Source organism: Apostichopus japonicus, chromosome 12 (genome assembly GCF_037975245.1).
Source record: "Apostichopus japonicus isolate 1M-3 chromosome 12, ASM3797524v1, whole genome shotgun sequence".
In the NCBI taxonomy this organism is placed as follows: domain Eukaryota; kingdom Metazoa; phylum Echinodermata; class Holothuroidea; order Aspidochirotida; family Stichopodidae; genus Apostichopus; species Apostichopus japonicus.
The window spans coordinates 247,063-259,587 of NC_092572.1; the positions used below are offsets into that span (position 1 = coordinate 247,063).

The window sequence follows — 12,525 nt, forward strand, 5'->3', positions numbered from 1 at the left end:
ATGCAACCAGTCAGGCTGGTGGTAAGGTGCTGGCAATCAGCATTATTACAAGCATGCAACCAGTCAGGCTGGTGGTAAGGTGCTGACAATCAGCATTATAAGCATGCAACCAGTCAGGCTGGTGGTAAGGTGCTGGCAATCAGCATTATAAGCATGCAACCAGTCAGGCTTGTTTTAAGGTGCTGGCAATCAGCATTATAAGCATGCAACCAGTCAGGCTGGTGTTAAGGTGCTGGCAATCATTATTACAAGCATGCAACCAGTCAGACTGGTGGTAAGGTCCTGGCAATCAGCATTATAAGCATGCAACCAGTTAGGCCGGTGTTTAGGTGCTGGCAATATGTATTATAAGCATGCTACCAGTCAGACTGGTGTTAAGGTGCTGGCAATCATTATTACAAGCATGCAACCAGTCAGGCTGGTGGTAAGGTGCTGGCAATCAGCATTATAAGCATGCAACCAGTCAGGCTGGTGGTAAGGTGCTGGCAATCAGTATTATAAGCATGCAACTAGTCAGGCTGGTGGTAAGGTGCTGGCAATCAGCATTATAAGCATGCAACCAGTCAGGCTGGTGTTAAGGTGCTGGCAATCAGCATTATAAGCATGCAACCAGTCAGGCTGGTGGTAAGGTGCTGGCAATCAGCATTATAAGCATGCAACCTGTCAGGCTGGTGGTAAGGTGCTGACAATCAGCATTATAAGCATGCAACCAGTCAGGCTGGTGGTAAGGTGCTGGCAATCAGCATTATAAGCATGCAACCAGTCAGGCTCGTTTTAAGGTGCTGGCAATCACCATTATAAGCATGCAACCAGTCAGGCTGGTGTTAAGGTGCTGGCAATCATTATTACAAGCATGCAACCAGTCAGACTGGTGGTAAGGTGCTGGCAATCAGCATTATAAGCATGCAACCAGTCAGGCCGGTGTTTAGGTGCTGGCAATATGTATTATAAGCATGCTACCAGTCAGACTGGTGGTAAGGTGCTGGTAATTAGCATTATAAGCATGCAACCAGTCAGGCTGGTGTTAAGGTGCTGGCAATCGGCATTATAAGCATGCAACCAGTCAGACTGGTGGTAAGGTGCTGGCAATCTGTATTATAAGCATGCAACCAGTCAGGCTGGTGGTAAGGTGCTGGCAATCAGCATTATAAGCATGCAACCAGTCAGGCTGGTGTTAAGGTGCTGGCAATTACCATTATAAGCATGCAACCAGTCAGGCTGGTGTTAAGGTGCTGGCAATCTGTATTATAAGCATGCAACCAGTCAGGCTGGTGGTAAGGTGCTGGCAATCAGTATTATAAGCATGCAACCAGTCAGGCTGGTGTTAAGGTGCTGACAATCAGCATTATAAGCATGCAACCAGTCAGACTGGTGGTAAGGTGCTGGCAATTAGCATTATAAGCATGCAACCAGTCAGGCTGGTGTTAAGGTGCTGGCAATCATTATGACAAGCATGCAACCAGTCAGGCTGGTGTTAAGGTGCTGGCAATCTGTATTATAAGCATGCAACCAGTCAGGCTGGTGTTAAGGTGCTGGCAATCAGCATTATAAGCATGCAACCAGTCAGGCTGGTGGTAAGGTGCTGGCAATCAGCATTATAAGCATGCAACCTGTCAGGCTGGTGGTAAGGTGCTGACAATCAGCATTATAAGCATGCAACCAGTCAGGCTGGTGGTAAGGTGCTGGCAATCAGCATTATAAGCATGCAACCAGTCAGGCTCGTTTTAAGGTGCTGGCAATCAGCATTATAAGCATGCAACCAGTCAGGCTGGTGTTAAGGTGCTGGCAATCATTATTACAAGCATGCAACCAGTCAGACTGGTGGTAAGGTGCTGGCAATCAGCATTATAAGCATGCAACCAGTCAGGCCGGTGTTTAGGTGCTGGCAATATGTATTATAAGCATGCTACCAGTCAGACTGGTGGTAAGGTGCTGGTAATTAGCATTATAAGCATGCAACCAGTCAGGCTGGTGTTAAGGTGCTGGCAATCGGCATTATAAGCATGCAACCAGTCAGACTGGTGGTAAGGTGCTGGCAATCTGTATTATAAGCATGCAACCAGTCAGGCTGGTGGTAAGGTGCTGGCAATCAGCATTATAAGCATGCAACCAGTCAGGCTGGTGTTAAGGTGCTGGCAATTAGCATTATAAGCATGCAACCAGTCAGGCTGGTGTTAAGGTGCTGGCAATCTGTATTATAAGCATGCAACCAGTCAGGCTGGTGGTAAGGTGCTGGCAATCAGTATTATAAGCATGCAACCAGTCAGGCTGGTGTTAAGGTGCTGACAATCAGCATTATAAGCATGCAACCAGTCAGACTGGTGTTAAGGTGCTGGCAATTAGCATTATAAGCATGCAACCAGTCAGGCTGGTGTTAAGGTGCTGGCAATCATTATTACAAGCATGCAACCAGTCAGGCTGGTGTTAAGGTGCTGGCAATCTGTATTATAAGCATGCAACCAGTCAGACTGGTGGTAAGGTGCTGGCAATCTGTATAATAAGCATGCAACCAGTCAGGCTGGTGTTAAGGTACTGACAATCAGCATTATAAGCATGCAACCAGTCAGGCTGGTGGTAAGGTGCTGACAATCAGCATTATAAGCATGCAACCAGTCAGGCTGGTGGTAAGGTGCTGGCAATCAGCATTATAAGTATGCAACCAGTCAGGCTGGTGGTAAGGTGCTGGCAATCAGCATTATAAGCATGCAACCAGTCAGACTGGTGGTAAGGTGCTGGCAATGAACATTATAAGCATGCAACCAGTCAGGCTGGTGTTAAGGTGCTGGCAATCAGCATTATAAGCATGCAACCAGTCAGGCTGGTGGTAAGGTGCTGGCAATCAGCATTATAAGCATGCAACCAGTCAGGCTCGCTTTAAGGTGCTGGCAATCAGCATTATAAGCATGCAACCAGTCAGGCTGGTGTTAAGGTGCTGGCAATCATTATTACAAGCATGCAACCAGTCAGACTGGTGGTAAGGTGCTGGCAATCAGCATTATAAGCATGCAACCAGTCAGGCCGGTGTTTAGGTGCTGGCAATATGTATTATAAGCATGCTACCAGTCAGACTGGTGGTAAGGTGCTGGTAATTAGCATTATAAGCATGCAACCAGTCAGGCTGGTGTTAAGGTGCTGGCAATCGGCATTATAAGCATGCAACCAGTCAGACTGGTGGTAAGGTGCTGGCAATCTGTATTATAAGCATGCAACCAGTCAGGCTGGTGGTAAGGTGCTGGCAATCAGCATTATAAGCATGCAACCAGTCAGGCTGGTGTTAAGGTGCTGGCAATTAGCATTATAAGCATGCAACCAGTCAGGCTGGTGTTAAGGTGCTGGCAATCTGTATTATAAGCATGCAACCAGTCAGGCTGGTGGTAAGGTGCTGGCAATCAGTATTATAAGCATGCAACCAGTCAGGCTGGTGTTAAGGTGCTGACAATCAGCATTATAAGCATGCAACCAGTCAGACTGGTGGTAAGGTGCTGGCAATTAGCATTATAAGCATGCAACCAGTCAGGCTGGTGTTAAGGTGCTGGCAATCATTATTACAAGCATGCAACCAGTCAGGCTGGTGTTAAGGTGCTGGCAATCTGTATTATAAGCATGCAACCAGTCAGACTGGTGGTAAGGTGCTGGCAATCTGTATTATAAGCATGCAACCAGTCAGGCTGGTGTTAAGGTACTGACAATCAGCATTATAAGCATGCAACCAGTCAGGCTGGTGGTAAGGTGCTGACAATCAGCATTATAAGCATGCAACCAGTCAGGCTGGTGTTAAGGTGCTGGCAATCAGCATTATAAGTATGCAACCAGTCAGGCTGGTGTTAAGGTGCTGGCAATCAGCATTATAAGCATGCAACCAGTCAGACTGGTGGTAAGGTGCTGGCAATGAACATTATAAGCATGCAACCAGTCAGGCTGGTGTTAAGGTGCTGGCAATCAGCATTATAAGCATGCAACCTGTCAGGCTGGTGTTAAGGTGCTGGCAATCAGCATTATAAGCATGCAACCAGTCAGGCTGGTGGTAGTATTAATGAAACAAAATTTAGCAAAGCTAAGAGAGAAAATGGCTCACAGATCAGTTTCATAGACAAGAAATGAGAAGAGACAAGTGCTTGACTGAGAGAACAGCACAACTAACCTGTAACCAGCAAATTGCTTTGCAAACTTCTCGACTTGACTCTTAAACTGTCGAGGACTGAAGTATCGTTCTCCATTTGGTTTCCATAGTTGAATCATGACCTGTGTGTATGCTGTGAAAAGCAAAATGTCCTAAATGATTCCAGAACTCATGAAACAGTCTTTCAGTATGTGTTACCTACTACCACATAAAAAAAACAATGAGTTCACCTTGTAATGTATTTCAGGATGTAAATTTAACCATTCTGTGAAGTGTGAAACTCTACTCACTATTGCTGTCACCCTCAATACATATCTAGCAATAATAAATATATTGCAGGTGGTCTCTTAGAAAACCCTAAATAAGCAGATAGCACTAATAACTATAGGTGGTCTCTTTGACACCTTAAATACAGAGCTAGCAATATTAAATATACTGCAGTTGGTCTCTTACATACCCTCAATACTAAGCTAGCACTAATAAATAAAGGTGGTCTCTTGTATCAGCCAACCCTTTGTATTACTGCTGCCTTGTATGCACACATTACACTACTCATCTAGTACCAACCTCACACAGTCAACATACCTTGTATCAGCTGACCCTTTATATTACTGCTGCCTTGTATGCACACATTACACTACTCATCTAGTACCAACCTCACACAGTCAACATACCTTGTATCAGCTGACCCTTTGTATTACTGCTGCCTTGTATACACACATTACACTACTCATCTAGTACCAACCTCACACAGTCAACATACCTTGTATCAGCTGACCCTTTGTAATACTGCTGCCTTGTATACACACATTACACTACTCATCTAGTACCAACCTCATACACTCAACATACCTTGTATCAGCTGACCCTTTGTATTACTGCTGCCTTGTATACACACATTACACTACTCATCTAGTACCAACCTCATACACTCAACATACCTTGTATCAGCCAACCCTTTGTTTTACTGCTGCCTTGTATACACACATTACACTACTCATCTAGTACCAACCTCATACACTCAACATACCTTGTATCAGCCAACCCTTTGTTTTACTGCTGCCTTGTATGCACACATTACACTACTCATCTAGTACCAACCTCATACACTCAACATACCTTGTATCAGCCAACCCTTTGTTTTACTGCTGCCTTGTATGCACACATTACACTACTCATCTAGTACCAACCTCATACACTCAACATACCTTGTATCAGCCAACCCTTTGTTTTACTGCTGCCTTGTATGCACACATTACACTACTCATCTAGTACCAACCTCATACACTCGACATACCTTGTATCAGCTGACCCTTTATATTACTGCTGCCTTGTATACACACATTACAGTATTCATCTAGTACCAACCTCACACAGTCAACATACCTTGTACCAGCTGACCCTTTGTATTACTGCTGCCTTGTATACACACATTACACTATCCATCTAGTACCAACCTCATACAGTCAACATACCTTGTATCGGCTGACTCTTTGTATTACTGCTGCCTTATATGCACACATTACACTACTCATCTAGTACCAACCTCATACACTCAACATACCTTGTATCAGCCAACCCTTTGTTTTACTGCTGCCTTGTATGCACACATTACACTATTCATCTAGTACCAACCTCATACACTCAACATACCTTATACCAGCTGACCCTTTGTATTACTGCTGCCTTGTATACACACATTACACTATTTATCTAGTACCAACCTCACACAGTCAACATACCTTGTATCAGCTGACCCTTTGTATTACTGCTGCCTTATATGCACACATTACACTATTCATCTAGTACCAACCTCACACAGTCAACATACCTTGTATCAGCTGACCCTTTGTTTTACTGCTGCCTTATATGCACACATTACACTATTCATCTAGTACCAACCTTATATATTCGACATACCTTGTATCAGCTGACCCTTTGTATTACTGCTGCCTTGTATGCACACATTACACTATTCATCTAGTACCAACCTCATACAGTCAACATACCTTGTATCAGCTGACCCTTTGTATTACTGCTGCCTTATATGCACACATTACACTATTCATCTAGTACCAACCTTATATATTCAACATACCTTGTATCAGCTGACCCTTTGTATTACTGCTGCCTTGTATGCACACATTACACTATTCATCTAGTACCAACCTCATACAGTCAACATACCTTGTATCAGCTGACCCTTTGTACTACTGCTGCCTTATATGCACACATTACACTATTTATCTAGTACAACCTTATATATTCAACATACCTTGTATCAGCTGACCCTTTGTATTACTGCTGCCTTGTATACACACATTACACTATTCATCTAGTACCAACCTCACATAGTCAACATACCTTGTATTAGCCAACCCTTTGTATTACTTCTGCCTTATATGCACACATTACAGTATTCATCTAGTACCAACCTCATACAGTCAACATACCTTGTATCGGCTGACCCTTTGTATTACTGCTGCCTTGTATGCACACATTACACTATTTATCTAGTACCAACCTCATACAGTCAACATACCTTGTATCAACTGACCCTTTGTATTACTGCTGCCTTATATGCACACATTACACTATCCATCTAGTACCAACCTTATATATTCAACAAACCTCATATCAGCCAACCCTTTGTATTACTGCTGCCTTGTATACACACATTACACTATTCATCTAGTACCAACCTCATACAGTAAACATACCTTGTATCAACTGACCCTTTGTATTACTGCTGCCTTATATGCACACATTACACTATTCATCTAGTACCAACCTCATATAGTTAACAAACCTCATATCAGCCAACCCTTTTCATTACTGCTGCCTTATATGCACACACTACAGTATTCATCTAGTACCAACCTCACATAGTCAACATACCTTGTATTAGCCAACCCTTTGTATTACTTCTGCCTTATATACACACATTACACTACTCATCTAGTACCAACCTCATACAGTAAACATACCTTGTATCAACTGACCCTTTGTATTACTGCTGCCTTATATGCACACATTACACTATTCATCTAGTACCAACCTCATATAGTCAACAAACCTCATATCAGCCAACCCTTTTCATTACTGCTGCCTTATATGCACACACTACAGTATTCATCTAGTACCAACCTCATACAGTCAACATACCTTGTATTAGCCAACCCTTTGTATTACTGCTGCCTTGTATGCACACATTACACTATTTATCTAGTACCAACCTCATACAGTCAACAAACCTCATATCAGTTGACCCTTTGTATTTTCCTGCCTTGTATGCACAGTTTTGCACACATTACACTTTTTATCTAGTACCAACCTCACATAGTCAACAAACCTCATATCAGCCAACCCTTTGTATTACTGCTGCCTTGTATGCACACATTACACTATTCATCTAGTACCAACCTCACACAGTCAACATACCTTGTATCAGCCGACCCTTTGTATTACTGCTGCCTTGTATGCACACATTACACTACTCATCTAGTACCAACCTCATACAGTCAGCATACCTTATACCAGCTGACCCTTTGTATTACTGCTGCCTTGTATGCACACATTACACTATTTATCTAGTACCAACCTCATACAGTCAACAAACCTCATATCAGTTGACCCTTTGTATTTTCCTGCCTTGTATGCACAGTTTTGCACACATTACACTTTTTATCTAGTACCAACCTCACATAGTCAACAAACCTCATATCAGCCAACCCTTTGTATTACTGCTGCCTTGTATGCACACATTACACTATTCATCTAGTACCAACCTTATATATTCAACATACCTTGTATCAGCTGACCCTTTGTATTACTGCTGCCTTGTATGCACACATTACACTACTCATCTAGTACCAACCTCATACAGTCAACATACCTTGTATCAGCTGACCCTTTGTATTTTCCTGCCTTGTATGCACAGTTTTGCACACATTACACTTTTTATCTAGTACCAACCTCACATAGTCAACAAACCTCATATCAGCCAACCCTTTGTATTACTGCTGCCTTGTATGCACACATTACACTATTCATCTAGTACCAACCTTATATATTCAACAAACCTTGTATCAGCCAACCCTTTGTTTTACTGCTGCCTTGTATACACACATTACACTACTCATCTAGTACCAACCTCATACAGTCAGCATACCTTATACCAGCCAACCCTTTGTATTACTGCTGCCTTGTATACACACATTACACTATTCATCTAGTACCAACCTCATACAGTCAACATACCTACATATTAGCTGACCCTTTGTACTACTGCTGCCTTGTATACACACATTACACTATTCATCTAGTACCAACCTCATACAGTCAACATACCTTGTATCAGCTGACCCTTTGTATTACTGCTGCCTTGTATGCACACATTACACTATTTATCTAGTACCAACCTCACACAGTCAACATACCTTGTATCAGCTGACCCTTTGTATTACTGTTGCCTTGTATACACACATTACACTATTCATCTAGTACCAACCTCATACAGTCAACATACCTTGTATCAGCTGACCCTTTGTATTACTGCTGCCTTGTATACACACATTACACTATTCATCTAGTACCAACCTCATAAAGTCAACATACCTTGTATTAGCTGACCCTTTGTTGTGCTACTTGTGTTAAGGTCAAGATGATAGTCTTCCTTCAGACAATATTCCAACAAAGCCTTGATGTGACTCAGACACTGAACTATTGCATTCAAGAAACACTGTTTGAAAGATAAATATAATTGTCATAAGCACTTTACAAAATCATCACAGAGAAGTTTCTACTCATGTATCTAGTACAACATGTATCTTATCTTTAAAAGCCACATGTCTTTACTGGTCAAACTTGAAGTGATAACCAACTTGTGTGTAAATGTCTGAGTAGTGATCTACTGCCAGATGTCTGCAATAAGGTTAGCAAGATATTAAGTTAACATCTGTACACAATTTTCTGTTTTTGAATATATTCTAGAATTGCTAGTTATGTTGATGATAACCTCCTATCAGCTGATGTTACACCACTACACTGTGGTATATATCCATATACTTCAATGGATAAATAATGTAGGTCTTCATGCAGAACATGAGAGATGAATATATCTTATAACTGCGTCACAAATTCAGTGGTATAGGCTAGATTTCCCCCATTGTCCAGTAATGCATTTTCACTCGGCCTATAGACTGTCAGTGTCTGATCGACTGTTGTTACAACACCGTTCAAAATGCATTGAACTGACATTTAGCCACGAGTCTCATTTGTTTTCTGGGAACATTATTAGAAACTAACGTTAGGCGACTTTATTAGTGTACAGATTTTTGCTAACGATGTTGTAAGATAATATATCGCGCATGTTTTTAAATAATTTATGTATTGTATGGTTTGGGTGTTATTCAGAAACTATTTTATTGAATTGACTTTCGTTTTTAATGAAATATAATTAGGCTCAATAATTCTTCAAAGCCTTCATGTTTTTGGTCGTCCGAAGGACTACCAAGCACACAACATTTTGAAAGATTTGGTAGTCTGAGGTAATTTCTAGTCGTCCGGACGACCGTGAAAATCAACATTGGGAGCATTGCTAATGGGGTTATCGTTATTGCTCACACCAGGCTATGGTAAACTGTACACTTTTCGGTCATTTCTGGTCATTTCTTGGTCAAGTGGTGTTTTTAGCAATGGGATAGTTTTCATACCATGAACTAGATCTGATTTGTTTCACAAAAGTTCTGTGGATTCCTTGCTTTAAATGAGATTAGGAAGTTATCTGGGATTGGGATTAAGCTCGCCAAGATACAAGTTTCTCTTTTTTTCATATTTTTTTGGCAACTGATATTAATCCAGTGCTGGTGAGTTTACAACATATAAACATTAGGTTAATAAACGATCAGCTGAGGACAATAGATCAATCAGAATCAAGAATTTATGAATGAAATGTAAATACAAATCCATATCAAAATCTCCTTACATAATAAATACCATGTACAGGTGTACTGTAAATACTGTCAACCATACTTTTTAATGCATTTACTCACTGTATTGCCAAGGTTACTTAAACCAACCAAACCTTCTTTGTCAAGTGTCAGTCGGGTAGAATTCTGAAAGATAAGTTTGTGGGAAAACATACTTTATCAAAAGTGTAAGCCAAACCATACAGCTAGTGTTACTTTAACATTACAATGTTTAACATAACCCTTACAAAGTGATCAATAATGTACGTAGTGCAGATCGAGGCAAATAGACCGTGTGATCCCACCGCTGTCTCAACCACACATCAGAAATTAACAGTAGCTTTAAGCAAAATCTTGTATGTAGACCTAATTCATAGCCCAAAATATGCATCAGAATCACCACTGAAACCTAAATTTTACTTTTATCACTGGAGGTTTCTTTGCAAACTCATAGAGTCACTTTCAACAACCCAAAGGCAACACAACCTCATGTTTAAAGTCCTGGATCTGCCCCAGCCTTTGCAATCATTTTTGGGAAGTTAATACAATCTGAATCCAATTATAAATATCTTAGCATCAAAGGAACAGACATAAACTAAATCACACGTTACAGAGAAGTCATACAGAGGGAAGAGAGGTAAAGTTGTGTAATGAGATCAAACTTACATTTAGAGGGCTAAGGAGACTTGATGATCTATTTAACTTGCGAGTCCTGGATGAGCATCTACTACGGTCTCGTGGAGATTCAGAGTCAGATGTTTGGCTGCTGGATGGATAACTATCTTGTCTTGACAAACGACTAGATGGTGAGGAGAGATAACTGCTTCTAGAGTAGTCTCTAGTATCTGAATGTTGATATGACCTTTGACCTGGAGAGTTGTTTGTACTGTAACTTAGTAGTCGAGATTTTTGAATTCTGTCACTTACATTTCCAAATGAGGACTCTTTGTAGGTAGTTCTCAGCGGATATTCATCTACTTGTAGCAAGTTTACACCTCTAGTTAAGTCACTGATGCTTCTGCTCCTATGATTACCAGTCTGTGATAGATTATACTTCAAGGTAGAGTCATCTCTGTATCTTGAGCTGTAGTAGCTGCTACCTACATCAGAGCTATGGGTTGCTCGCAGTGGCTGATTGGTTCCTAAGGTTGATGGCAAGCTGGTTTTTTTTGGCCTAAAACTAGAAGTTGATTTATAGTCTGTGAGCCTCAACCTACGACCCTTGTCATCTAGTGGGCCTGGACCTCTTGGTAGAGGTCTATGGTTGGAGGTTTCCCTGTTGAGTATGGGTGTTTTAGAGCCATAGGAAGAACAGTAAGAAGAAGGTGGATGGGGCTTGAGGATCGAGTCCTTACCCTGCCTGGATGAAGGTCTGAAAGGCAGAGGCGATCGAGCAGTGCGGACAGACATACCACACCTCACAATCAGAAAGTGACCTCGTTTGACCAAGTCAACAACATAAAACTCTCATGAGTGAGGTATCTGGGGCTTCTTCACCAAAGGGAATCCAATGTATCCAAGATCTCCAAGACTCCAAGAGATTTGAGACATAACCCAGAGTCCATCACATATTGCTGTATTACAGAAAGAAATACATAAAGAACTGTGTAGTACTAGTTTAAGAGATTCAAACTAGAAACAAACATATTTCTTACATGGAACCCTGGACCTGCGTGAACTTCAGACACACCATTATGGTTAAGTAAGTAACATTTAAGTTACACTGATAACAGTGAACAGCAGGACGACACATGTCAATCTCTGCACTGACAACTGGAAAATTATTACCCACACACACACACACACACACCCATGGCAACATAACTACATTAATGGGTTCCTTGCCTGCCTAAGTCCAAATACATTAAATGTTGGCAGCCAAATATCCTGGGTTGACATCACTTCATTTCAAGGTCAAATCACATCAATGATAAGTTGTCAATTAAACATTTTGCAGAAAATTGTTCAATTGCTCAGATGGAATGAAGTTAACAATTAAACATTTTGCAGAAAAATGTTGAATTGACGAGATACGATAAGTTTGCAGTAAATTGTTCAATTGTACACTCCATTCCAACTGAGTAATTTTTTTGCTCAGTTGAAGCAACAGAGCAATCCCACATTTTTCTGATTTTTGATAATTAAGATATTATCTTGTTATCTAAACAATTTACTGCAAAATGTTGACTTTTTGGGGGAAAGTTTTCTTATAGTGATGGCACTTTTAAGCTTCTGTACCATACATGTAATTACCAATAATCATTCACAACTACTGCATATATCAAATCGATAATGACACATTTAAATGCAACACAGAAAGTACACACAGAGACAAATGACAATTACCAATTAACGATTCACAAACTGTACAACATTTGAAATCCCTAACCTACGCCACACTATTATCCAATGGTAAACTTGATGCCACACTATTAT

General features: G+C 41.0%; 1 protein-coding gene across 2 annotated transcripts in view; it reads right to left on the bottom strand.

The window, feature by feature from the left end:
* Positions 1 to 12,525, bottom strand: part of LOC139977007 (ubiquitin carboxyl-terminal hydrolase 2-like) — a 36,614-nt gene that overhangs the window by 18,466 nt on the left and 5,623 nt on the right. For both annotated transcript variants that reach the window (XR_011796369.1, XM_071985948.1), the window contains exons 2-5: positions 10,756 to 11,663; positions 10,174 to 10,236; positions 8,738 to 8,861; positions 4,142 to 4,253 (exon numbers count right to left, since the gene is read on the bottom strand). Coding sequence is in view for 1 of the 2 variants with exons in the window: in XM_071985948.1 (XP_071842049.1) it covers positions 4,142 to 4,253; positions 8,738 to 8,861; positions 10,174 to 10,236; positions 10,756 to 11,499 (1,043 nt within the window). In the remaining variant the exon portion in view is untranslated. The remainder of the gene's footprint in view (positions 1 to 4,141; positions 4,254 to 8,737; positions 8,862 to 10,173; positions 10,237 to 10,755; positions 11,664 to 12,525) is intronic.